The sequence below is a fragment of the Tauraco erythrolophus genome, chromosome 1 (genome assembly GCF_009769465.1).
Source record: "Tauraco erythrolophus isolate bTauEry1 chromosome 1, bTauEry1.pri, whole genome shotgun sequence".
NCBI lineage: Eukaryota > Metazoa > Chordata > Aves > Musophagiformes > Musophagidae > Tauraco > Tauraco erythrolophus.
The window spans coordinates 133,203,954-133,231,909 of NC_141465.1; the positions used below are offsets into that span (position 1 = coordinate 133,203,954).

The following is a 27,956-nucleotide window of genomic DNA, read 5'->3' on the forward strand; positions in this document are numbered from 1 at the left end:
CTGCATCAAAAGGAGCGTGGGCAGCAGGTCAAGGGAGGTGATTCTGTCCCTCTACTCAGCTCTCGTAAGACCCCACCTGGAATACTGTGTTCAGCTCTGGAGTCCCCAACACAAGAAGGACATGGAGCTACTGGAGCGGGTCCAGAGGAGACCACAAAGATGATCTGAGGGCTGGAGCACCTCTGCTATGGAGACAGGCTGAGAGAGTTGGGGCTGTTCAGCCTGGAGAAGAGAAGGCTCCGGGATGATCTTATTGCAGCCTTCCAGTACTTAAAGGGGGCCTACAGGAAAGCTGGAGAGGGACTTTTTGCAAGGGCGTGTAGTGATAGGACAAGGGGCAATGGATTTAAACTGAAAGAGGGGAGATTTAGATTAGATCTAAGGAAGAAATTTTTCACTCTGAGAGTGGTGAGGCACTGGCACAGGTTGCCCAGAGAAGCTGTGGCTGCCCCATCCCTGGAAGTGTTCAAGGCCAGGTTGGATGAGGCTTTGGGCAACCTGGTGTAGTGGAGGGTGTCCCTGCCCATAGCAGGGAGGTTGGAGCTAGATGATCTTTGAGGTCCCTTCCAACCCAAACCATTCTGTGATTCTATGATTAGGAATTGATTCATAGATTCATAGATTTCTAGGTTGGAAAAGACCTTAGAGATCATCCAGTCCAACCATCCCTAATCCCCATTAAACCATATCGCTAAGTAGATCATCCACCCTATTCTTAAACACATCCAGGGATGGGGACTCAACCACCTCCCTGGGCAGCCTATTCCAGTGGCTGACAACCCTTTCAGAGAAGAAATACTTCCTAACATCCAACCTGAATCTCCCCTGACTAAGCTTATAGTCATTTCCTCTTGTTCTATCACCCATCACTAATGTAAAGAGCCCTTCCCCCACCTCCCCACCATCCCTTCTCAAGTATTTGTAGGCCGTAATCAGGTCTCCCCTCAGCCTCCTCTTCTCCAGGCTAAACAGCCCCAACTCCCTCAGCCGCTCCCCATAAGTTTTATTTTCCAGCCCCTTGACCAGTTTGGTCGCCCTTCTTTGGACTCGCTCCAGGAGCTCAATATCTCTCTTAAAGCGAGGGGCCCAAAACTGGACACAATATTCCAGGTGCGGCCTCACCAGTGCCGAGTACAGGGGCAGGATCACTTCCCTGCTCCTGCTGGTCACACTATTCTTGATACACACCAGTATCCCATTGGCCTTTTTGGCCACCTGGGCACACTGCTGGCTCATATCAAGCCGGTAGTCAACCAACACCCCCAGGTCCTTCTCCGCCAGGCAGCTCTCCAGCCACTCTTCCCCAAGCCTATAGCGATGCTTGGGGTTTTTATACCCCAAGTGAAGGACTCTGCACTTGGCCTTATTAAAGCTCATGCCATTGGCCTCAGCCCAACGATCCAGTCTGTTCAAATCCCTCTGAAGGGCCTCCCTACCCTCGAGCAGATCGACACAGCCTCCCAGCTTGGTGTTGTCTGCAAATTTACTGAGGGTACATTCAGTCCCCTCATCCAGGTCATTGATAAAGATGTTAAACAGAACTGGACCCAGCACTGGGCCCTGGGGAACCCCACTGGTGACCGGCCTCCAGCCGGATTTAGCCCCATTTACCACCACTCTTTGGGCTCGGCCATCCAGCCAGTTTTTAACCCAAAGGAGGGTGTGCCTATCCAGGCCAGCAGTTACCAGTTTCTCAACCAGAACACTATAAGAAACTGTATCAAAGGTTTTACTGAGGTCCAGGAAAACTACATCCACAGCCCTTCCCTCGTCAACCAGGCGGGTCACCCTGTCATAGAAGGTGATCAGGTTTGATTGGCAAGACCTGCCTTTCATAAACCCATGTTGACTGGGCCTGATCACCCGGTTAACCTGTATGTGCTCATTAATAGCACTCAAGATAACCTGTTCCATGACTTTGCCCATCACCGAGGTCAAACTGACAGGCCTGTAGTTCCCCGGATCCTCCTTCTGCCCTTTTTTGTAAATGGGGGTAACATCTGCCAGCCTCCAGTCCAACGGAGGGAGGAGGAGCAGGGATGGAGCATGATAGGTATGAGAGGGAGGGAGGAATTTGTCCATGGAGTTTATGTAGTAGGCAACAGAAAGTCAGCTAGGCAGTTGTGTCTGTTTGGAGTTAGCTTTTAGCTTTACAGACCTCATGAGCAACCTCCAAGCTGTGGTTGGAAAAGTCTGGGCAGGGGAGGTGTGGAGAGGACTTACCAGATGTGTCTGGAACCAAGTCTGCTGTCCTTGCTGAGAGTTCATCTGCAGCCCACAAAGTATCATGTTCATCATCGTCACCCATGCCTGCGTGTTGTTCAGGGCTCCGTTTTACAGCAGGGCTGCTTGGTGCTATTCCTGAAAACAGGTGGGAACAGTGAGCCACTTATAATTTGTGAGTTTTTAACCTTTTTCCTTGAGGAAAAGTGGGGAGAGAGGTGTTCCTGCATTTGTTGCCTGTCTGCTGTGCTGTGTATGCTTGTTATTGAAGGCAAGGTCAGAGGAGTTCATCTCGTCTCTCACTGTGACATCAACGGCCCAGTTGGCACAACTTCTCCTTTCGTCGTTCTTCGTCTTTGCGGTGACGACATCTGGGTTGACTGCTCAGGGTGTCTGAATCATTTATCAGCTGCTGTAAATCTATAGGTTTTCTAAGGTCTCCAGAAGAGGCTTTATTCAGCTCTCTCCTGTAGTCTTCTCAGTCTCAGATGAGTCAGTAACCAACGTATTGTGGTAGAAGTTTGTAGGACTGTGTGTGTCCCCATAAATGGTTTTAAATGGCATTGGTGTCCTTGTGGTATTTCCTCGCCCCGTGATCTCTGGTGAGGATAAAGGCCCCTTTGGAGACCTGCACTGGGCTTGGAGGATCTGTGACAGCTGAAGATGATTCAGAGGCATGCTGGAGACAGCCAAAACCAATTGTTGCCAAGAAGTACAGCTCACTGGCTGTATTTACTCTTTTTTTTTTTTTCTTCTTTCACCCATCTGCACTTCCCACAAGCTATACCTGCCCCTCTTGATAATAGTTTACATCATTGTTTTGCATTGATTTTCCGTGCACCACGTTTCATCCCAGGCACTGTCTGTTCTGCCTTTTGCTTCATGAGCTTAACTAAAACTGCTTTTCCTAAAAGCTCTGGGGACTGTCCTCTCCCTAAATCACAGAATAAGTTCTCTCCTCATTCCTTGCTCTCCCTAGCTCCGTTCCTTTTCTCTTACCAGACCATCAGTAGGTTTCTCCTTTCTTGTTTGTCTCACATTCTCTCAAAGTTCCCTGCAAACGGGTAAAAGGCTCAGGGGCAACCTAATAGCAGCCTACTGGGACCTTCGAGGAGGTTATCAATGGTGAACGACAGGAGGACAAGAGACGATGGGGATGAACTGAAACAAGACAAGTTCTGAGTGATTGGGGGGTGGGAGGGGGAAATCACTAAGAGATCATCAGTCAAGCATTGGAAAAGATTGCTGAAAGAGACACTGAGCTCTTCACCCTCAGAGGTTTTCAAGACCCAGCTAGATAAAGCCTTGGGCAACCTGGTCTGGCCTTCTCACTCTCCCTGCTTTGAGCAGAAGACAGGATAAGTGACCTCCTGGGATCTCTTCCAGCCTGAATTATTCTGTCCTTCTAAGTTTATTCTTGGCTTCGTCTCGTTTCCCATCTCCACCAGTCTCATCCACAAGACCATCTTGGTGAATGATCTTTCTAGTTCCCTTTCAGTACAATATCTCTCCCCAGGACCTGTATTTTTCTGCCTAACTTAACATTTCAGCCTTTCATACTGACATCTGCCTGTTAATGTCTAGCTATGAAACTTGGTTTAGTTGAAACATAATTAATCCCACTCCCCTCTCCTCAAGCACATCCCCTTGATTTCTAAGCCATCATGGATTTTGCTACTATTCTGCCTGTTCCAGATCTTCTTTGCAATCCTGCAACTGTTTTTTCTGGTTGCAGAGAGGCTCTAAAAAAGTCTCCATCATCCAGACCATGTTAGCTGTGTCTGCCTGAGTTTGTAGAGAGCTGAATGCGGGGAGTTTCCTCTTGGTTCCACAAGATACTGAAATCACACTCATTTCACTTTCAAAATGCCAGTACTTCACTGCTTTTTAAAGTGTGGAAGAGATGGAGAGAGATGGCTGTCATTTCGAGTTGGTGTTCAAGAAAACACTGCAGAGCTGAAAAGAGAGCTGTTTGAGGCCGCCTTCCATAAAAGAGCCTTTTTTTTTTTCCAGCAGTTTGGCAAATGCAGCCTTAGAATTTGATTCCAAAATGATTCGCTAATGATGGAACAGATTGCATTGTCTTCAAGCAAATATTTGCTTTACACTGTACAATTTTAAATAGTGTTGAATGCAGCTGCAGGAATGATGTCCAGTTGTATAACATTCTTGTTGCTAAGAATTAACAAAAATAAGTGTAATTATTTATCTTGGATGCCTGAAAAAAATCTCTGACATCTCTTGCACAACATTTGTTTGAGTCTGACTCACAACGCAGACTCTTATAATTAGCACACTAACTTCCATTAATTAGAGTGACGCTTAATTGGAGCTATAAAAAGCAACCCTGACATATCTGTTTTTAATCAATTACCACGTGATTGTTAATGACTGCAGTGATTGTTAATGACTTTGTGTTACTGGAAGACCAAATGCAAGAACTTGGTAAGTACAACAGTGAGCCTCAGGTCGCTTGGCTGGTTGGAGCTTTACAGTCCATGGACGTGCTATTGGTCCTTTCTCCCTCTCCACTTTTTTGGGAAGGGAAGCAAGTAATTTCCTTGCAAGAAGCATGGTGAGTGTGCTGACAGTAGCTGTAGCATGTCACTGGGATCCACGCATGGAGGGCAAGAAGGACATGGAGCAAGAAGGACATGGAGCTACTGGAACGAGTCCAGAGGAGGCCACGAAGATGATCCGAGGGCTGGAGCACCTCTGCTATGGAGACAGGCTGAGAGAGTTGGGGCTGTTCAGCCTGGAGAAGAGGAGGCTCCGGGGTGATCTTATAGCAGCCTTCCAGTACTTAAAGGGGGCCTAGAGGAAAGCTGGAGAGGGACTTTTTACAAGGGCGTGTAGTCATAGGACAAGGGGCAATGGATTTAAACTGAAGGAGGGGAGATTTAGATTAGATCTGAGGAAGAAATTTTTTACTTTGAGGGTGATGAGGCACTGGCACAGGTTGCCCAGAGAAGTTGTGGCTAGAATCATAGAATAGTTTAGGTTGGAAGGGACCTCAAACATCATCCAGTTCCAACCCCCCTGCCATGGGCAGGGACACCCTCCACTACACCAGGTTGCCCAAAGCCTCATCCAACCTGGCCTTGAACACTTCCAGGGATGGGGCAGCCACAGCTTCTCGGCAGCTCTGTCCCTGTTTGCTCCCACAGCTTTCCTTAAAATAAATGGACAAATCCAATAGCACATGCCTGGAATTTCTTCAAGGGTTTGCTGTCATTGCAATGAAGTAGATTGTGGATATAGCTACATCCCATAGTCAGCTGGAATGTGTTGCATTTATTATGGCTTTTAGTAATTATTTTTTTTTAGCACAGTTATTTACTTTTCTTTAGTTACTGTAGAATTTGAGACCTTGGAGGTTTCAAAGAGCTACACCCAAACTTTGAAATGTGGCCTGAACCGTGACTCCCTTTGTGCAGTAACGCACCCACTGATGCACTTTCTTGCTGTGATTCGTATTTGCAGAGTTCATAGAACCAGTGTCCATCTGAAAAAAAAAGGATTGAAAAAAAAAATAATAATCCTCTTCGTAGCTGTTATAATGAATTTTCTGGAGAACGTGTTTTTTCCACTCTGAAAGGAAAAAGATTTAATGCAATTGCTCCCCGCCCCCATGTTGGTGATGTGGTTTTATGGCTTAGAGTAGGACTCGCTGGGATGATCAAGTTTGGAAGAGATCTTTGCTCCCTCTTTTGTTTAGATCTTTGAAACATTTTATGTCACTCCTTTGTGGAAGATCTCTGTTAGCTAGGGCATGGGAAATGGTTATTTGAATAAATCCTTAACTGCTTTGGTGGCTTTCCTCAGCCCAGCTTGAGTTATCGTTGCTAATTGGTTGGTTTATTGACTTTAATTAGAAATAATAATACCCAAACTAGGACAAAACAAGACTCCACTGAGAATAAAGTACAAAAGTGTCCTGTGAAAGGACAGAGGACCCAGGCTGATGAGATCTTTGAGCCTGGAGCAGAAGCCATTTTATGGCTCTGGCTAACCTCGTTTCCTTTGTGCCTCGATTTCCTTTTCCCTATTCTCCTGCCATCTGTAAACTGACAATACAGCGCCCAGGTGTGCCCTGGGGTTTAATAAACAAAATAATAAAAATGCGGGGTGCTTTGCCAGTTAATTAGGGTACATGGGTCACATTGCTGTTAATTGCCCGGATCATTTTTGAGCAGGGGTGGTTGACCTGGGGAAGATCTTCGTCCCATCATCTTCTTTTTCTTGCCGCTGAAGCCGGAGCAGAGGACGTGGCAGGGGGAGAGCCGGTCCTGGAGCGAGGCAGGAGAGGGATGCTGCGCAAACAACCTTGCAGGCATGGCAGGACTCTGCCCTTTGGAGGCTGCAGCGAAGGAAACTGCTGCGTTGCTTCAGTCTGGCTGGCTGGGGGGGAAGTTTGGCACTTCCCAGTCCCTGTCTGGGAACTTAGCGTGTTGGTTTTTTTTTTTTCTTTAATTTATGTATTTATTTTTGGCTGCTTACAAAAGGAAGTACAGACCCATCTCATCACAGCGTGAATCGAAACCTTCGCACTCAGTATAGCAGCTGTGCTGCCCAGGCCTGAGCCACACGTACTTATAGAAAGGTCCTTGTCAAATGCAGCTTTTCTCATCTGTGCTTTCTCAGAGGGCAGAGAGAAGTGGCTCATTCTACGAGGAGTCTTTTAAAACTCCTTTTTCTGCTTTTTTTTGTGGATAAAATTCAGCCCCCTCTGTGACCTTTTCAACAGAAACATTTACATTTTCTTAGTGCAAAATCCAAACAATACTAATGGGAGTGTTATTTTCACATTGAGGTTAAAAACCAGGGGTTTCTGTCCAACTCTGAAGTTTTATTTTAACACAATCTACAGGATATAAAGCATTCTGCCTCTTCTCCAAACTGCTGGGCACCTGTACTTCACTTAGCATCATTAGGAGCCCTGAGTTTCCAGCTCCTCCAAAAACTAGACCCTGGAGGCATTGGTTTGGTACGTTTGAATGGTTGTCTGTGTGCGTGTGGTTTCTTGCGTCAGGCCAGAACATCTTTCAACATACAAATTTCAGCATCCCTGGGGAATCCCAGTCACGCTTGGGTCAAGCACTGCGGCCAACTGGTGTCTCCTGGCAGCGGAGCAGAGTCGTCGGTGGAGAAAATTTTGGTGGAGCAGGCAGGTCCTCCATGCTCAAAATGAGTATGGTCGTGCTGGAACAGAGCAGAATTAAATCATATTAAATCACTTTGTTGATTTCTTCCTTTCCTAAGGGAAAGGACAATGTGGCTGACAAAGCTACGCTCCTGTAGTATTTTGGGGTGAGAAGAAGAACCGTACAAACGAATAGCTGTGTGTACTGGTGTGGTTTAGTGCTTAGCCCTGAGTCACACCAACCAGCTTCTGCCTCCAGCTGTGTCGCTACCGTGTGGTGTGACCTTGGCATGGGCTGGAAGCCGACTGTGCGAGGGATCGCATCTTCTTGATTAATAGCTTTGCTGGGAGTTACATCCCCTTGGTTCGACAGCACAAATAAGTCTTTATTACCCTGGTAGCAGCATGGAGTCCTGGCTCAGAAAAGAAGCACAATCCATTCCTGGCTTGGGAACCATCGGCGCAATTAATTATATCTGGATTGCAGTGTAAAAATTGCCAGTGAGGCAGAGACGCTCAGACCTACAAACATTGCGCGAGTTTAATTAAAAGGATGATTTTAAGCAGCTTTGGGCACAGACACTTTATACTTCTCTGTTGGTTTCTATCACTGCCTCAATAATGAATTGTCAACGAGTTCAGATGAAACGAGCTTTCATTCCGCGTGGCGTAAAGCTCTCAAAGGGGGAGAGGGAGCTGATTCCAAAGAAGGTTTTAGTAGCATGTAAAATAAGACTGAAAAGGGGGAAGTTTCTCCCTTCCTGGGTGTTCGTAGGGTGGAGATGACAAACGCAGCCTGCGCAAAATGAGCCTCCACCAAGCGATCGTCCGTGCGGAGGACGGCTGTGCTCCAGCAACGCATCCGGGTGCTGCTGTCTGCGTCCCAAGGGACTCCCGCGAGCCTGTACCTAAGAGAAGGTGGCCCAGGACAAGGACACAGCGTTGTGCAGGATGGGGCCATGGCTTTTGCAGGGTTTCTGCATGTCGGAGGGAGCGCTGTGGGTATTCTCTTGGCCTCCACGTTAAGCTCTCACATTTTCCCAGAGAACTGAGCAGAGCAAACTCCAGTCCCAGAAAGGGAGCAATTAATTAAGCGGCTCCGTGCCTTCTTCTGGTGTCGACCCCGGCAGCGCCTGTGAACTGCATAAATGCGCTCGGGCTTGTTGTGCAGAGCTCTGATGTGGGTGAAGCCGGCTGCAAAGGGACTGTTTCAAAGCCTCTCTTGTGTTCTTTGGTGGCACGTACAAGGACAGCGTTACAGACGTTACCGCTCTGCCTGTGATGGCTAAGGAAAAGGGCTTGACAGATTATTGAGCTTGCTTTTTTTTTTTTCCCCCTTTTCCTGTGTGTGTGCTTTTGTTGGAGATGAGGAACAAGCACTACTGATTGATTTTTCTTTTTTAAAGACTCTCGAGTGCCCACAACCCCAACTGACCTAGGCACTTTTGGAGACTCAGCCAGAATTTTCAAGTTATTTTTAAATGCTGAAAGTCTTGCAGAGGTCTGGGGATGTTAAATGATGAATTATTTGAGCGTAGGAGTCAAAGCCTGGACTGAGGTTCCATTGTTCTAGGTGCTGAATGCACACAGAACAAAATGACTGGTTTTGCCCTCAGTACCACGAAACGGGAGCGGAGTCAGCTCCCGTCCCTCTTTTCAAATACATTTATCCGTGCTCAGTGTGACATGGCAGCGTATGTTTTTTAAGAGCGGATGAAGTACAAATAAAGGTCGGATTTGTGTTGCATGCATTTACTTAGTGTCTTGAAGGGCAGAGCACAGTAAACAGCAAATGAATGCCTGGATGAAAAAGAATTGTTCATGCTTGGGGTCGGTAACAGGGACTGTGTGTATTTTTAGCTGCGCTTCTCCGTTACATCCAGGCCTCTCTGGTCAGTGCTGCGTTGCTGTTACCAGATGACTCGAATTTACTGCGCTGCTTTGATCGCTTTGCCAGCATGACATCTGGCCAGTTTCCCTTTGCCAGGGTCCCAGGATCGCGGTGAAGTTCTCACAGTTATTTGTATCTATCTTTTTCCTTTACAATTAGCCTGAGAAATTAACGATTCCTCCCTTCCCTGCAGATGTGGGGTTATTTGGGGTTTGGGATTTGGTGGGTTTTTTTTTTCCTTCTTCTAAGGGGCAGGTGGGCAAATTCAGCCCTATACCAGTGATGACAGGTTCTCTCCAGGCTATTACAAAGCCCTCACTCCTGCTGTTGTTGAAGTTGCAGTGCTAATGGTTTGTTTTGTAAACGTAGGTGGTGCTCGGTGTACAAGTTAGAGAAGATGGGTACCAACAGGATGCCTTGAGCTGAGGAAAGACTGAAATCGGTTCCTGTGGGAGTTGTTCTGCACTTGTCCTCCCCAAAAGCTCTGTCTCAGGCACAGAGAGGCTTTATTCTTTTAGCACAAAATCAATCTGTGACTGTCAAGTGCTTGACCACAGTTGACATCTTGGAGCAATAAGGTTTATTTTTTATTTTTTGTTACTTTTAGGTATCTGACAGCCAGGAAACCTCTTGGAAGATAAGCAACTAGTCATCATGCTTGGGCTGCTGTTCAGTAGGAAATAAATACAGTTCAAAGTGCTCATAGTAGCCTGCATTGCTGGGGACTGTCATCTGCCACAGTAACCTACAGTAACTGAAGAGAAGGCTCCAGGGTGATCTTATTGCAGCCTTCCAGTACTTAAAGGGGGCCTACAGGAAAGGTGGAGAGGGGCTTTTTACAAGGACATGTAGTGATAGTACAAGGGGCAATGGCTTTAAACTGAAAGATGGGAGATTTAGATTGGATATAAGGAAGAAGTTTTTCACTCTGAGGGTGGCGAGGCACTGAAACAGGTTGCCCAGAGACGTTGTAGATGCCCCATCCCTGGAAGTGTTCAAGGCCAGGTTGGAGGAGGCTTTGAGCAACCTGCTGTAGTGGAGGATGTCCCTGCCCTTGGCAGGAGGATTAGGAACTGGATGATCTTTGAGGCCCCTTCCAACCCAAACCATTCTATGATTCTATGAAGCATCAGTGCCTGTGCCCGGACAGCTGCTGAGAAGTGCGTCTCTCACTGAAGCCAGACTGTTGCTTTGTGGGACAGGATCTCCTGCTAGCCAGCTGGTATTATGCTTTGGTTTTAAGTGTCACTTTGAGGATTTCAAGTCAATGAGAAATTGGAGACCTGCACCTCAAACTGAGGAGACCTGAGTGGCTTTTCAAAATATTTTTGTCTTGTGTCCAGTCCTGGCCCAGTCACAATCTGAACTTGTGAGAAAACTCATTTGTTTAGGGAAAATTCTTTCTTTAACTAAAGAGCCTCAAATTGAAATATTTTAGCAAAATCCTGAAACATGGGCACAGGTAGCACAAGAACCTGCATCTCCTGTGTCCCACTGCAGGCCAACCTCCGTGGCCTTGCAAGCAAAAGTTTTTGACCAGTTCTGCCTTAAACATTGAAAAATTTCGGCCAAGTGACTCATTGTTCATATTTGTTGTTTGTATTGCTATAGCAGTTGAGGCTCTTCAGCTTTGGATCCAAGACCTTGTTGTGCCAGGTGCTGTAGGAACATGGTAAAAAAAAACCAAACAAACAACAAAAAGGCCTTGTGAGGAAGAACATGCGTTTCTGTATAACCCAAGACAACAGATGGCTGCAGATGGGAGAGCACAAGGAACTGATGAGATAATACTGACCTGTGCAGTGAGTAATAGTCTTGGTGCATCACTTATCTAAACATTGCTGAGGTTTTATAGACACTATAGCAAAGGGCAGCTTGAAGGAGGATGATCGAGTGACGGCAAAGTTTGCAGTAACATCGCAGCAAGCGGGAAGGGCAGCAGAGGGAAGAGAGACATGGTGAAGATGGTGCTTGAAGAAAGATATTTGCTGCAAAATCTGGTTAGCGTCATAGATACTGTGGTCATGTACGAGAGAGTGCAGGTACGGGAGCAAAGTAGAGACAGAAAGCGTATTTGTTGGAGCAGGGAAAGCGGGAAAACCTACAGGCTTTTTGTGGGGAAACAAAACCTGCAGGCAGGCCACAGATTCAGAGTCTTGACCTGGAGCTTTCTTCTGGTGTGTTGACTACTAGGAACTCAAGGAAAAAGAAAGTGCTGTTTCTTTGGATCGTAACCTTTAACCATCATGTGACACGAGGGAACAGATGAGTGAAGCAGAATGTGTGTGTTCCTTTATTTGCCATGCAGATGCTTCCATAAGGGGCAAAGGAAAAATGCTGCTTTTTGTAACGTTGTTTATTTAAACTTCAGTTTAACAAAATTAGCCTGTGCAGAAACTTCAGCGCACGTCCTCTTGAAGTTGAAAGCTTGCAGAGCAAGACGCAAGTCAAATGCCAGCCCCAGCAATTAGCATGTGTCCTTTCATGAGTGTTGAACTGTGCTTGATCTCTACTGATCAGGTTCTTTTTCTCCTACATGCAGTCTACAGCTAAAAATAATGTCAAGTTAAAAATGCACCAAAGACAGCAGCTGCCCAGCTCATGTTTTTTCTGAAGCAGCTCACTCTCTCCCCAATCATGGTTTGCTTCCCATGCAGCATGAGAGGAAACACAGCTGTCACAGCATCTGTTTGGGAAGCTCTCGCTGGCTTGAGGATATCCAGGAGCCCAAGTGCTCATAGCCCGCAGTGTAGAAGGTATTGCTTGGAGTGCAGCTTCCCCACGGTGAAAATAAAGCTTTTAAAGGTGTGTTGCTGTTTGATAGGGAGGATTCTTACGAAGGAAGCGAAGAATGAAGAAGGCTTTTGTATCCCGTGTAACGCAGTGTGACGTGACTGCACAACAGGAGAGGATGTATTTAAATAGGCTCCCCAGAAGGTTTCTGCTATGAAGACAGGCTGAGAGTTGGGGCTGTTCGGCCTGGAGAAGAGAAGGCTCTGGGGTGATCTTATAGCAGCTTTCCAGTACCTAAAGGGGGCCTACAGGAAAGCTGGAGAGGGACTTTTTGCAAGGGCGTGTAGTAATAGGACAAGGGGCAAAGGATTTAAACTGAAAGAGGGCAGATTTAGGTTAGATATAAGAAGGCAATTTTTCCCTCTTGAGAGTGGTGAGGCAGTGGAACAGGTTGCCCAGAGACGTTGTGGCTGCCCCATCCCTGGCAATGTTCAAGGCCAGGTTGGATGAGGCTTTGGGCAACCTGGTGTAGTGGAGGGTTTCCCTGCCCATGGCAGGGGGGTTGGAACTAGATGACCTTTAAGGTCCCTTCCAACCCAAACCATTCTATGATTCTATGATTCTATGAAATAGTGTCGTAATAGGAAATGCATTGGTTGCTTCGGCATAAAATGATATTCCAGATGTGTTCTCTGCAGTAGGGACCCCTTGTAGCTGAACTGGTTTTAGCTGTGTGGAAGGAGCCCAGTTCATTATCTTGAAAGCTCTTTTGGTGATAAACTTTGGTCTTGCCGCTAGAGGGGACTGCAAACTGTGCACCCTTCATCCGTCCTGTACAGACTTCACCAGCCCCTCGGAGTGCTGACACCAGCCCAGCAACTCCAGCAGCAGGACCCTGTCTGCTCTGTTGGCTTCTGGGGGGTCACAGCATCCGTAAAGGTCGGACCGTGCAGCCAAACAAAGGCAAAGGGAGTTGGATGAGAGGAGCCTGACTGGTGTAATGTCCAGGTGCTTCTCCAGCGATACGGGTCTGCAGAATGTCATTTTTTATTCCCAGACAGCTACAAAAAGTGTCCTGAGCATGAATAGTGTTCAGTGAAAGCTGAACAAGGTTTGTGCAACCTTGCTGTGTCTCATAACCCCTCCTAATGCCTGGCTGAAGCAGTGTAATGGCAGCGTACCCAGCAGTGCCATTAAACTGGTTGAAGATGAAATGGAAACATGAGTGCTTCTCGATCCCGGGAGAAAAGTTTGCTTGTGGATGAGGCTTTACATATAACAGACTCACTTCTGTGCTGGGCCTGACATACCAGTTTCTTGTTGCCTTGCAGGGCTTTTACCCACGTGTTCACCTTCGGCCCAACGTTTCGAGCGGAAAACTCACAGAGTCGCCGGCACCTGGCAGAGTTCTATATGGTGGAGGCCGAGCTGTCCTTCACTGAAAGCCTTCAAGACATCATGCAGGTGGGCATTCCAAATGTCTATACAGGACCGTCCTCCTCCTCCCTGAGCTGTGCTCCCTGCCCTCAGTTGAGGTTGCCAGGTAGAAGTTGCTCACCTGTGTAAGCCGGGTAGAAGTTGCACAGGGACTTCCCAAGGATCAGGGTTTGCTCAGCAGAGGTAAGGCCATAGAGGGGAATTGGAAGGGAAGATATAGGAGCAAACACAGCCCCATCTGAATGGCAGGCTCCACAGTTGCTATATTGCCAGAAAATGGGTAAATGTGTGTGACTGGTGCTAACAAAAGTGGCACTCTCCCCTTCAAAACCTTCAGCATCTCTCCAGTGAATCTGAGCAGTACTTACACGGTGTGTCCCTTGGGGTGTTCTGTAAAGAGCAATTTGAAACCTGAACTGAAATCTCAAGTAGCAACAACAGTTCCTGGCATACACCGTTCACTGTGGCTCTAGCAGAAGACTGAAATCCTTAGAGTCCGCTAGCTTTTGATTTTTCAGGATTGACCTCTTGATCGCAGTTTAACTGCACGATGGATGCTAATGCATCTTACTAGTCTCAGCATAAGCCAGCTTATGCCCAGTAGGACTTGTGAGTAAACATCCACACGTGCCCTCATCTATCAGATAAGCTCCTTGGAAAGCTATTGGAGAAATAGCCTTTAAAAGAAAAAGACCCGAGGCACTGGCTGCAGAGGTATAAAATAACATCCAGGTGGTGATTTCTTCAGCCTGGATCATATGCAGTCTGCTGAGGCAGTATGGCCTGACAGCAGAGCTGATACTCTCTCTTGTGTGTGCCACTTCTGCGTCTCGGGTGTCCGATGGCACTGGGCTGCGTGGACTGACCGGTGGGAATCTCTGTGCTCCGTTAATAGCATCTCGCTCTTTCTTTTCTCTCTGCTTTTCTCCAGAACAACTTTGTGTATTCTTAGAGCATAGCATATGTATGTGTTTACGCCTTACTTCCTGAGCCCCCTGTTTCTCTAGGTCATCAAGAACTGATTGGAATCTTCACTGCTTTTATCTAATATAATAAGCAGGGTCTTCTGTGAAGTGGTGTTTGAGCCCTTGAACACAGCATGAACATATCTGTACTCTTGTGCTGAGAACCCTAATTTCTTGGCCTTTGAAGTTTAGACAGACAGTTCAGACAACTCAGAATTAGGTTTCAGAACTGCTCTGGAATGTGTAGGGCTTTTATTTGTAGGGAAAGGAGGAACTTCCCCCCTTGGCTTCGCTTTTGTTATTGCTAAATATCTTGGGAAGTCTCAGCTTGTGCTCTTCTCTTTCGCTTCTTCCCTCTGTCGCAAAGTCTTTGACAAACGTCTTTCCCGGTAACAGAAAGTCTCCTACCAGTCATCATTTTACATTCCTCAGCCAATCCACATTGCAACATACTTGGGTGATGTTCTCAGCTGCAGAAGTGGAGTTCCTGTTTTGTTTATTTTTAAATCCTTAGGCAATCTCTCTTTAAAAAAAAAAAAAAAACCACCACCAAAACAAAAACTGACAGCTGCTCTAAAGCCCAAGTTAAGTTTCTTTTTCCCACATGACTGACCTAAATTCAATGTCCTCTCATGTATCTGCCCATCGGGCAATTTGTCTGCTTGTCGTCATCTGCAAGTTCTTTGTTTGGTGCAAAACGCCTAGTTGAAAACCTTGGGGGCTGTTGGCCAGGGTTAGCATCTGAACTTTGTCCTCACATAAAGAACTGGATTGTTTAAAATTTATTTTTAAAATTGGTTTAACATTTGGACTGAATACCTCTAACTTTGGCAAGTTAGTGTGCTGGGAGTGCTCAGCTGCTTCAGGGACATCTTGAAATATTTACTTACACACCATTAAAAAACCTTGCTACAAAGATGTACATGTTTACCATTCACTGATGAAGCTTGAGATCTTTCTCTCTGCAAAAGCTCCAAAGGAAATGTAGCTTTCCTTACAAAAAAAGAGGAAGAAGAAGATTTAATAACAAAGTTACATATATTTGGAAGCAGAAGGCCTGAAATCTTAGAGCAACAGCCTTTCCCCGCCACCGCCTCTGTAATTGCACAAAGTAATGCTCCTAAATTAGTAGCACAGTTCTTGTGAAGTCTCATGCATCTTTATCATGCAGTCTAAATTTCTGTTCTGCCCCAAAACGTATTTTAGTGCTACAAAGAAGCTTAAACTCTGACAATACTGGTTTCACAATACTTTTGTGGAAAGCCCTGTGTGCTCTGTGCAGTACCCTGCGCTGCGTGGCTGGGTGATAGTGTTACTATCTAATATACTGTTAGTATGCAAGAGTATCTAAGGAGGGTCCTCTGTGGCCTCTTTCCGTAAGAGTTTAATCAAGAAGTTGAGTCAGGATGCCCCAAGGCACTCTTCCTCCAAACTGGATGAGAAAAAGAGGGACTTAGAAGAAGGTCAGGTAAGACAGTGGAAAGGGTCCAATTTGTTTGAAAGTGTCTGGACTCACTAGAGCCATTGCCCCTCCAGTCCCTGAATTGGAGGTCCAAGGTCTCCAGTCTCATCTGAGGTGCCAGCTGCCACCCTCTCCCTTCAGTGGTGCCATGTGACCATATTTGTAGGTCATTATCTTCTATTTTTCATTCCGCTGTCTTGGCAGTGCAGTGGGTTTAAACAATCCCACTTTACCCCTGACAGTAACGGAGTCTCAAAGAAGCCATATGATGCATTCATTACTGATTTTCATCAAACACATATACAAAACCCTGATAAAAAAACCCATTATTTAGACTGTAAAGTTACGAAATGCCAGAAGGAAGTTTTCCTAAGGGCATTTTTGGGATTTTGTGCGTAGTGTTAGTCTTCCTTAACAAGATCACATCCTAGCACCACTGTCTCTTTAAGAGATGGAGAATACATCTCTTTAAGATGGAGAATACAATTTAACACACAGTATTTGAGCTCCGTCCTGAGGGCAGAAGTATTGTCTTCCACTGGTTATGTACTTCATCAAAATTAATTTGCTGTCATTACAGCCCAGTGACATGGAGCATTATTACCTCCATTTTACAGGAGGGAATTCAGGCATGAAATGAAATCAGCAGTAGCACTGATTTTGGATGCCGGTTTCAAGGACCTTAGATTTGAAACGTGAGTGTGGTTTGATTTCCAGAATAGTTTGCACTCCGAGTACTTTCTGTTTTCAGTGCCAAGGCTAAGACAGTAGGGCAAATCGGACCGCAGTCTCAAGGGAACAAACACTGGTAATCACATGGGAAAGGTTTGTTCCAAGTGTCTGGAGCAGCACTCTTTAGGGGCATTGGGGCATCTGCAGAGCTGTAGGTTCCTTCTCTGAAGTAGACCCAGCTGCCATAGCTGAGGCTCTTCCTGTTTCCTAACTTTCATCAGCACTTATTGTTTCAGATTTGATGCCCGGTGAAGCAGTGATCTGACAGACAAGAGTCTCTTTCTTTTCATAGCAACAGCATCTCTCCAGGGTGGGTCCCGAGCTCTTGGTTATGTAGCTGAGAGAGGGGACTTTATGACCAAGATCAGATGCAAATCTCCCCTCTGTGTCTGTATGTATATGTGCACACACGCACCTGTGTGTGTGAGCAAGCGTGAAGGCAAGAAATAATGGTCCACTTGGTGAATGTTTCGTATGTGAATCCCCTGTGATCTACGCTGCATCCATATGCATGGCCCACGTGAATGTCTAAACAAAAATCCTACTGACAGTTCTTGTGATTTTTCTCAAAGTGCCTTATGTAATAAAGATGATGGTTTGAATGCTTCTTGTGCTGCACAGCACCTTCAGTTGCTGCTGCTGCTATTTACTGCTGGTTTATTGCTGATTTAATCTGTTTCGACTCTGGTCATAGTTTTATTTGGGAAGAGGATAAGTTGCAGTATCAAAAGATCCAAGTTAGAGTTAAACAATACAGTTGGGAGCTGCTCCTAATCAAAATCGGAGAGTTAACTGTTCAGTTCCACAGCAACGTTGGGGAAGGCCAGGATTGATACTGCTGAACTTCTTTGAAAGGTGAAAATCAGGAGCTAAAGGCTGGGAGAGATGAGGGAGAAGGGAAAACTTTTACCTCTGTCCTCCTCGACTGCCCTCCTGCCAGCACAACTTAGAATCATAGAACGGTTTGGGTTGGAAGGGACCTCAAAGATCATCCAGTTCCAACCCCCCTGCCATGGGCAGGGACACTCCATTACACCAGGTTGCCCAAAACCTCATCCAACCTGGCCTTGAACACTTCCAGGGATGGGGCATGCAGATGGAAACTTCTGCATCTCCATTATGAAGCAACCAAATTAATGGACTCTAGGACATCAAGAGTCCCACCTCTGAGATGAGCTACTTCCTGTGATTCCCATGGCTTTTTCCCTGTATAACTCTCCTATCAAACATGTTTCTTACAGGACACGTTCAAACCAACCATTTGGCCTGTATCTCCAGCTCACATGTTCCCTCAAACCAGCAAGCTGGTGGCAATACTTCTCCACTCGTTTTTCATACTGTCTACTCTCTAGTCCTTCGTTGTGTCATCTGCTTAAAGCCATAACTTCTGAGTTGCAGAGCTTTTTTGTTTTTTTTCCTCCTCTTTTATTTGTTTTCCCTCCACTGTTCATGCCTAGTACACATTTGGCATAAATAAGAGCAGTGAGGAGGCCAATACATGACCCATGTGTCTGTCTGCTTTGCCAGGATAAAACCTCAGTTCTCAAACCTGGAAATATTTCTCAGATTGTTTTTCCCATACCACCCACATCTTTTTTTTCCACAAGAGGAAGCTGCTGATGTTGAATGCTGTGGGAACCTAATTGTTACTTTATCGCACAGTGAGGGAAAAGAGGGCTAATTAAACAACATGCTTTTCTGAAACCAGATGATACTTTCATTTTCTAGAAAGAGGAAGCTTAATGTAAAATCTCCTCGTCTCTGCCTGGTGAAACCAGATGAATTGCCAAGAAGTTTTCTAATTTCATTTGCATAAGCCTGTTTCTAGCTACTTTGAAGAAAGTTCAAAGCTGACTGTTTGGTTATTTGCCACTCAGCAGCAGGAATGCCAGCTTTGCAGTTCCTCTGTGTTTGAGTACCAGTAGGGGTAAAACTGTCCATCTGCAGACAATAATGCTGTTCCTTTATTTGGATCTTCCCTTTTAAACCGAGGGATAAGATTGATACAGGAGTCTGAAGGCTGAGTTTGGCTCCAGAGGAGTCAAAATGGGCTGATTTGCCACCTTCTTATGGGATGCAGAGGTTGTTCATTAGCACAGAGCAGCATTTCAGTGGTTTGGGACAGCTGATGAAGGATCTTCTAAACATGAGAGTTTAAACAACATGCCTGAAATCTTGTCTTAGCTATGCCAGTAGCTCAGCTTCTTCTTTCCTGTGCCTTTTGTTCCTCTTGCCCTGCAAGGTCTGGTTCCTTGCAAAGCAGAGACCTGCTTCTTCCCCAGATCTGCTGACTGAACATCAGGTTCATCTTTTCACATTAGTCTCACCTGGGCGTTGTGGTGTCTAGGGACAGCTACTCACCTAGATATGGATACTTCGCTTCTCTCAACTCTGCAGTTCATGAAGCAGTTGTTATGCTCTTAGAAAAAACAGGAATGTGCCAGGACTTTCAGAGGTGCTTTTTGTTTCAAAAAATCTGGTGCCATCCCAGGCTGAGATGATGTGCAGCCCAGCTGCATTACTCTGTTGCTTACAAAGGAGATGAGACTAAGGAAGGTGATTTTGAAGAAGAGTTGGGATCATCAGTACTACACAGGTATCAAGTACCTGTTTTTTGCAGGTTTGGGACTTCGAGGAGTCATGGGAACTCTTCATCTGCGTGACAGCAAGTCTCTTGGATGATCTGCTTTGCTTAACCAAAAGAGGAAAGTACTCTTGAAACGATTGATCAAAATGCAGTGACATCCCACGTGGGGGCTTTTTTTTTTAGAACCAAAATGACATTTTAATTTCTTCATGGGTGAAGCCCATTTTACTGGATAAGTATATTCAAATTGGATTATAATGTCATTTAGCAAATCCACATTAGTTTAGGGAAATGAAACCACATCTTTTTTTAGTTTCTCAAACACCCCTGCATTGATGTGTCCCTCTGCTTTAGCTCTCTTCTTGTCTCTGTACATGTTCTCTGTGCTTTGCTCTTACTGCGCAGTCTCTCTAGCTGGGATCTCTTTGATGGGCTGGCTCTACACAGAACACATTTATTCTCTTCTCCTTTAGTTTTGCCTCTCGTAACAAGAAAGCAGAAAACCAGAACTGGTCATTACAGGAAAGGCACCTCACTAATAAGTAATCTGAGACCAGTCACCACAAATGATGGTCGTGTGTGTGTTTGTGGCTGAGCAAGGCTGCTGCCTGAATATTTTAGCTGTGCTTTTTTCACTGGAGAAACCCGACTGAAGATACTGAGGCCATCAGAAGCCCTAAACCCGCGCAGAAACAAAAGTTCCAGTCCTCTTCAGCTACTGAGCAAGCCTGCTAAGTAGGAAGCTGGTACCCTCTTATGCAGTCTGACCATGCAGAAGGACAGAAGCTCCTTCTGTACACTTTGGCTGATGCGCGCCGTGTTTTATTTATAGTCTGGGACATCTAAGCAGTGTTAATTTTTCATGTACTCCTATTTTCTCTACTAGGTTATGGAAGATCTTTTCAAGACAGCAACAAGCACTGTGCTCTCCAAATGTCCCCGTGATGTTGAGCTTTTTCATAAATACGTAGCTCCTGCCCAGAAGGTAATAAATGTGATGGGAAAGAGCTGCAATCCTGTTAGGCATTTTGGGATTTCTTGGCTCTAGGGAGGCTTAATTATATACATACATATATTTTTAACTGTTAAAAGCAAGCTGTGAAGAGCTAAAAGTCAGCCTGAGCTTAAGTGATTGTTCAGGCCAACACAGAGAGGACACACAACTTTCTGTAGGTGGTAGACCTGTAGCTGTCATGTCATCTCGCAGCCTCTGAATCATGGGCTCCAGAAATTGAGTACTCTTTTATCACTGAATGGCCAGGAGTGGATTTTGACGCATACCTAGATCACAGTGCAGACCTACAAATGAAAACTTAGAGGGAGGTAGCTTTTCTGAGTTTCCTCTGGGCCCCTAAACCCTTAAGAGTAGCTTTACATTTTTATTTTCTCTTGTTTTGATCAAGGACAGATTGGAACACATACTGAAGAACAAATTTGTGATGTAAGTACTTCTGTTTCAAAATGACCTGGAAGAGGGCTTTTGGGGAAAAGGTTCCTATTTTGTATATGTCCTTTTTCTTTCCCAGCTCAGTGACTTCTGGGTTACCCTAATGTCTCTGTAAAATCATGAACTGCAGTTCTCTTTGTGCTGTTCACCAGTTGCCCTGTCATCTCTGCGTGAGACTGGCATCTGAATCTGCTGGCCTTGGGCTTTTGCTTCCCTAGACAAGATCCTCTTTCTATCAGGGTATCCACTTCCGTCATGTAGGTGAGCAGTGGTTTGCTCCCTGTCTAGCTTGGTTTTGGCTTTGATGCTCTGCCTTCCTTCACACTTGTGCTCCAACAGCTCCCTTTTTATGAAACTATTTTTTGATATTTAAAAATCTCAATTGGTTTTCTATTCTAGTTGCTTGTGCAACTCCTTTTCCCAGTTCTTTGCACACTAAAGAACTGAAGGGGTTTGATTTCCCTCCTCGACCCCCAAGAATCCCTCCTTTTCCATACTCTTACCTGTTTCTTCAAACAGTGGTGCTCTCCATCCCACAGAACATTGCAGGGTGGCTCAGCCCGGCGCTGGTTTTCCTGTTAAGCAGCTACAGCCACCCTTGGGCAACAGGATCATGATAGATCCTCCCTGTGCCTTGTGCCTGCACAAACACCATGGGAGACCTCTGTGAAGTCACTCCCTCCCCATTTCAGTCCTTCTCTCTTTGGACCTAACTGATGTTCCTGAGAGGACAGAGTTTCACTCAGCTTCTGCCATGGTTCAGGGAAAAGAGAGTGAGTCAGTCCATCTCTCCCTCTCCGTCTCTCGGCCGCTGGCAGATCTGGGGCATTCCTGGCGTACACACATCAGTGACATGTGTTGAACCTGTGCCAGTGATACACCTCATGTGGGCCATGGCCTCTCATAACCCAAACACATGGAGCAATATATTCCTTCCTGAGGCATTCCCTCCAGAAGCCTTCCCTGTGTTAGTGAAACCTTGCAGCTGAGTGTAAAGAGCTCGTGCTCTTTAAGGGAATTTGGTGTATAATTAGATTTAGCCAATGATGCAGAGAGATGAAATTATTGTGATCGGGTTATTCTTTCTTTTCTCTGCCCACAACATTTGCTTCATAGATGGAAAACTTGTCAGCAAAAGTATCTTCCATTGAGTCTTGATTTCCAGTTAATAAACCTGCAGCATTTTTCACTGCACTTTTTCTGTTTGCTCAGCCATGATGCTGTTCTTTTGTACTGGTGCCAGTCACTGGTGGAAATCAGTGGAGAATCTGCTCTCAGATCTGTCAGAGGAGTAGAGAAACGTTGCTGCAAATAAATCTCCTGATTTTTACAAAGTAAAATGAAAATATTCGGGTTAAAAACCCTTTGCACTCTGGGCTGTTATTTTTGCCTAACACCATGCCAAACAGTGGAGCTGTGTTGTTGGAGCTGTGCTGGTGAGGGCACATTGTTTTCTTAAAAAAAATCCACAAATTTCTATGAAGCAATTCTCTGCAGAGCTCACTTCTGACTGAACTGCAACGTTGCAATAACGCACAAGTGTCTTCTGAGCTTCACGCTTCCTGTCCTGCACGTAGCTGAAGCACAGGAAAACATAGGGCTCTTGCCATATAAAATGGTTTTTGGTTGCTGTCCAGAGAAGCATTGCTGGGAAGCCTGACGTCACAGCACAAGTTGGCATGGTGGTGGGGAAATGCCTTCTTAACTTTTCCAGTGCAGCACTTAGCCAGAAAACTTTGTTATTCCTTTCATAGTTATCTTAAAGACTTTTTTTTTTTTTTTTTTCCTCCTGCTGCAGAATTTCCTACAATGAAGCAGTGGAAATTTTGAAGCAAGCTTCTCAGGCTTTCACTTTCAAGCCAGAGGTAGGTAGTTGTGGTTGCCTGGAGACTTGTCCCTGTGCTTGTTTATGTGCACAGCCAGCCTGAACTTTGTAGATCTCCTTTCTCTCTTTCTGACACCGCAGGAGTTGTTACTTCACACAGGTTATCTGCGTCCCGGGCTGTTTTCTCAGCTGTAATCCAGGTATAACTTTTGCCCTTTGGAGTTGAAATGGGAGCAATATAGGGAGTGAGATCTGTAGCAGAAGAACGTGTAACATTTGCAGGGAAGGAAGTGAGGAGTTTGCTGCTGAAGGGCCAAAGCTTTAGCAAAGACCCTTCTCCTTCCTCTCTGCAAGTAGTGCTGAGTGTGTTGGGGATTCAGTAGCAATCATCTAAGGAGAGTTGCTGCAATAGTCCTCCAATAGAGGAATGTTGTTAGGATAGCACCAAAAGTTTGACAAGGACTAATAAGCCGAAACCATGTCCAAATACAGTGTAATCTAGATGTAGGTAAAGAGAATCCCTGGTCTTCCCAAAGCATAAATGTTTACTGGAAAAAAGAATCACATGGTAGTCTTTCTAACACTGTGGGATTATGGTTTTCTAAAAATCATATTTTTCTGAATTTCAAACACACACTGGTGGGGAGAGGATTTATGGTGGTGCTCATCTCATACATCTACTGATTAATTTCCATCTCGTTCTGATCCTTTGAGGAATATAACCCTCTGGCTGAAGCCACCTTCATAGCCAGTTGGGTGACTGCCTCGTCTCTGTGTACGAGTGGGTGCAGAACCTCAGATCCTGTATCTGCACTGTCTTGATCTGAGACAGCAAACTCAAAATCTCATTTTCAAATGAGGAGAGTCTGCAGAATATCTGTTCCCCTCTTCCCCTTCCACTCCCCCAATATTCTTTGCACATCCTATAATGGACTGCAGATCTCTGGTCAAAAGCCACAGAATTTATAACGTCACTGGAAGAAAGGAGAAGTGAAGGGCGTTGCAAATGCCCGAGATTTCTGATAACAAAGAATTGGTTGATAGGATGCTGGGTTTTCTTAAGTGAGAATTACTGTAGCATGTAGCAGGACACAGCGGGGAAGAGAGCAGTCAGCCTCGCAAAGCTGCTGCTGTATACCAAAGGTAATACTGAAGTAAGGCTGATTTGCTGGGCTGAATAAGCTCACTTTGGGTAGGTGCCTGTTTCCCTTAAGCTGTACAGAGTGTGATTTTCGGGTTTTTTTTTTCTGATTTGATATCAGATGCTTGGGCTCGATGCAGGGATGATCTGGCCTTGTTCTGTGAAAGTTAAACCGTATTATTTTCATTGCTTTGCTCAGCCTTAAAACTCATGCAACTCTGCTGTGTCTGCTTAGCAAATTTTCCCAGTGGCCTGCTTGAGAAGTTGCTGTGCTTGGTTTCTTGTTACTCAAAACTGTATGTCTCTCCTACGGAGGGATTTTGCTGTGTCCCTTGCCCAGGCAAGATGCACCAAAGCAGGATCCCAGGTCCCTTTTGCTGTCTTTCAGTGGGGCTGTGACCTCCAAACGGAACACGAAAAGTACCTGGTGAAGCACTGCGGTGAGGTTCCCGTGTTCGTGATTAACTACCCATACGACCTCAAACCTTTCTACATGCGGGACAATGAAGATGGACCTCAACACACGGTGAGTCCGTGGATCACACTTCCATCTCCTTTTTGGCTAAGCATGGGTTTTAGTCTACATGTAGATGAGGACTGTCTTCTGCTGGGCCTCCACTCACGAAGTTCAAGATAAGACATAACCATCTGGTGATCCTGTCCAGTCTTTCTCCTGTTGTAGAAGAAATCCCCAAAGCAGGAACAACAGGAAGGGGAAGATTCAGGAGTTGGGTAGTGTTAAGTTTTTGCTTAAGTCTCTTAAGACAGGTTTGCCATAGGTTATTTCTTTGCCTGGTGAACCTTTTTACTACTAGGTGAAACGCCTAGAATTGCATGGCTCCAAGCAGTCCACAAGTCTCTTGTCATCCAAATGCAGCATCCATGTAATCCTCAAATAGCAGATAGGCACAAGACATAAGCTCTTCTGCCACAAGTCTCACGCTTTGAAGGTGTGATTTCCCAATTGAACTGAGACAACCTGAGACATTGCTTCTACTAAAAAGAACAACTGCCCCACTGTGTGCCACTGTCCCTTTACTGGCTTTAATTCTACCAACAGTTCAACTGTGGGATACGAGAATTAACTCTACAGAGAAGAAAAACAGCCCGAACCTGACAGCATAGATGATAACACTGGGATCCTAACACTTGGATCAGCACATCAGTGCCATTGATCTGTGGTATCGTTACCACTAGAGCTGGCTCAAGGAATAGGGGCAGACGAGATAAACATAAGTTACAAGCATCAGAGCAGCTTAAACTCTAAGGGAATAAGGGCTTCAGGAAACTTGCCCGTGTGTCTTTGCCTCCTTGTGAGCTGGGGTTGGCTTCTGTATACCCTGCAAAGGCTTGCCTACAGGCACAGGTTGTCACCAGAGTAACCTGGTGGGATTCAGTTCACACTACCTGTTGTAGATGTCCTCAGTCTGGAACATCACTGCACTTGTTTGGGTTTTCTGCAGGTTTATGGATTTTTATCATTGTCAAGTTGCCTCCCAGCCTTCTCCTGTCAGCAAGAGACTAGTCAAGCATTTACAAATACTTACCTAAGTGTCCTGGACTCAATAAAAGAATTACAGTAGTGTTTCTACAAACAGCCATCCAGCTTCAACTGTACTTCTGCTGTAGACGTACGGCTACCTGGCATGGCTTATGTTAAGTTTCTTTCTTTGAAGGTTGCAGCTGTTGATCTCCTCGTACCAGGAATAGGGGAGTTGTGTGGAGGCAGCTTGAGAGAGGAGCGACTGCCCTTCCTCGAATCGCGCCTACAGAGGTACGGAACACCCACAGGTGCCAGGAGACTGGCCTGACCCAGAGAGTGTTTCAGCAGCTCTCAGTGTTTGGCAAGACAGAGAAGTGGAAGGGCAACTAATGCTTTTCAAAAAAAACCTGGTTTTGTGTTTGAGGTATCTATTTATCCAAGTAGGTTGTTGAGAACTGGTGAAGAAGTTCTTTTGCTTCTGTTGTGGGTGTGGAAGCTGCCACTCTGGTTTAGCTCATCAGAGAAGAAAAGTTTATTTTGTGCTAGGAGGCCAGGGCAGCAGAATGCCTCAGCTCTGTCTGGACCACGGTCTTGTGCGAGGCACTTCGTCCTTGAGCCTTTTCTTTGCAGCTTTTGTGGCTGAGAGTGGGTTGCAGAGGTGGAAGTTGTCACGTAGAGGAACTGCAGTTCTGGTGATGCAGCTGGCCTCAGTGACAGCATTTAAGAGAACACGGCTTTGCCAACAGTTTGGTAGGAGGCTTCATTGGAAGTGCCTGGGACCTGCACTGAGTCATGTGGCCGTTTCCCTGCTGCTTTGTTCTGGATCATGTGGCTTTGAGTAATTTTAGGCTAAATTCAGTATCAGAGTATCAAAGCTGCTGTTTAGTTAACAATAATGGACATTATAGATGGGGTGATTCTCCATAGACAATTACTCCCTGGATCCTGTCTGATTGTTCAAAAGAACCTTTCATAACTCAGACGAGACCATTTGGGCCAGTCATTGTGCAGAGCAATTTTGGAGGAGGATTAATCCCAGAGTAACATCATTTGCACATGGGGAATGAATTTGTTGTTTAAATCAGCCGCATGCTCACAGAGATACATCTAGTCAGTGGAGAAGATCAAAATCCATTTCAGCATAATGAATCCAAAAAGATATTGAAATCACTAGAACATTGGGTCTCAATTTGTAGTGTAGAATATTATTCCCTGTGCTTCCTATTACTCTCCCTGTGAGCTCTCCCAAAGCAGGCCTGCTTCAGCTGAAGCAAAATACAACGTTGCCTGCTGCACTTTTTCACTTGAAACTTTTGCTGGTGAGACCTGGACTCCACAGCCCACAAGGTGTGGGGCTGCAGGAGTGGTCCTTGTGGAGAATGAAGCCAGACTTTCTTGTCTGTCAGGAAAATCATAGGAATTATTTCAAGCTACAAATGGGGTGTGTCTTCAGCGACCTTAAAGTACAGCTCTGCATTGAAGACAACCTGGAGAAATAAAACCTCTTTTCACCTGTTTTTTTCTGAATTTTGAGTATTCAGGATCTGATCTGTTGAGCCCAAATGTTTTGTTAAGGCTTTTCAATTATGCTTCCTGCAGATCCAGCATAACCAATAGAGATAAAGAATGGGATTCTTGTCTCCTTATACACACTTCATACAACAGCTTTCCAAGTCATAGTCAGGGACAGCTGCAATGCGCTGAAGATGAGAGAAGTGATCTTTCTTTGCCTACAGTTTTTTCTTTGTGTTCAGAGAAATGGGGGAAAAAAAAAAAACAAACAAGAATTTTGCTTTGACTCTGCCAGGGCAGGAAAAGGGGAGGAGGTGCACTGGTGGCAATTAGAAAAAAACATATTTTATTGAGTAGTTTTTCCGAAGGTGGCACACATTAATAGAGCCGTGGGAGTTCAGAGGTTTCAGGCACTGTGGAAGGGGAGCCACACAGCCACAGGTGAAGAGGTTTTGACTCGCTCATAGATGACGTTAGCTGTATGTCCTTGCGAATTTAGCATTCGGGTCTGCGCTCTCCAGACGTTCACAAGTAGTTTACTGATATGCTTAAAGTTAAGAATGTGCACAAGTCTTTGCTTGAAGCTGGGATCCACCCTGTTTGTTGACAAAACAAACTTTACATTTTAAGAAGCATGTTGGGAATCTGTTCAAGATTGTCTGCCAATTACCAGAACTGACAGGCACTGAGCGTGTCTTCCCTTAATTTCCTGCCTTTCCTTTTCGGACTGAGTTTAGTGATCAGACCCTCCCTTTTCTTGCAGCACGCTCTTCCAGGCAAGTGCTGCTTGTGTGGATCTCCTCTGTTCCTTTACTTACAAGGGATTTTCTTTTTGTTCCACAGATTAGGACTCACAGATATCTACCAATGGTAAGACACTGTATTGATGTGCAAGCTGTATTTCTCCTTTTGAGACTCCTTAAACAACTGTTTCATTTTTTGGATCCTGTTCTTGACGGGGATGTTTCTTGGCCCAGTTTGCCCTGCCATCACCGCCAGTCTAAATGGAACAGCCAGTTCATTTAAACAGGGTTTAATCTAATGCTACTTAGTTTATTTTCCCAATTTATCCTCTCACAGCACAGGTCGTTCCTTTCAGGATTGCATGAAGTACATTAATTTACAACCCATCAGTTATTTTTTATATTAATGATTTAATATCCATGTTGCACAGATTCTGATGGCTATCACATGAGATGCGTAGCACAGGCTGCAGAACCACAAGCCATTTGTGACCTTTAACAGCTCTGTGAATAACTCCCTTTGCAATTGATAGGGCAATTGGGTCGAAAAATCTTCCCTAACAAAGTGGGTGAAGCAATTAAAACTGTCCTGCTGAGGGGACAGAGCAACCTTTGAATTAACGGTTTAGCCT

At 45.4% G+C, this 27,956-nt stretch overlaps 1 protein-coding gene across 3 annotated transcripts in view; it reads left to right on the forward strand.

Annotated features, from left to right (window-relative positions):
- The window catches only part of NARS2 (asparaginyl-tRNA synthetase 2, mitochondrial), a 59,989-nt gene that overhangs the window by 26,542 nt on the left and 5,491 nt on the right, over window positions 1-27,956 (forward strand). For 2 of the 3 annotated variants that reach the window (XM_086614669.1, XM_086614650.1), the window contains 7 exons: window positions 13,322-13,454; window positions 20,060-20,158; window positions 20,577-20,614; window positions 22,419-22,485; window positions 23,975-24,112; window positions 25,263-25,360; window positions 27,425-27,451. In XM_086614669.1, coding sequence (XP_086470795.1) covers window positions 13,322-13,454; window positions 20,060-20,158; window positions 20,577-20,614; window positions 22,419-22,485; window positions 23,975-24,112; window positions 25,263-25,360; window positions 27,425-27,451 — 600 coding nt within the window. Of the gene's footprint in view, window positions 1-13,321; window positions 13,455-20,059; window positions 20,168-20,576; window positions 20,615-22,418; window positions 22,486-23,974; window positions 24,113-25,262; window positions 25,361-27,424; window positions 27,452-27,956 lie in introns of all 3 variants that reach the window. The other variant, XM_086614659.1, reaches the window with a different exon arrangement.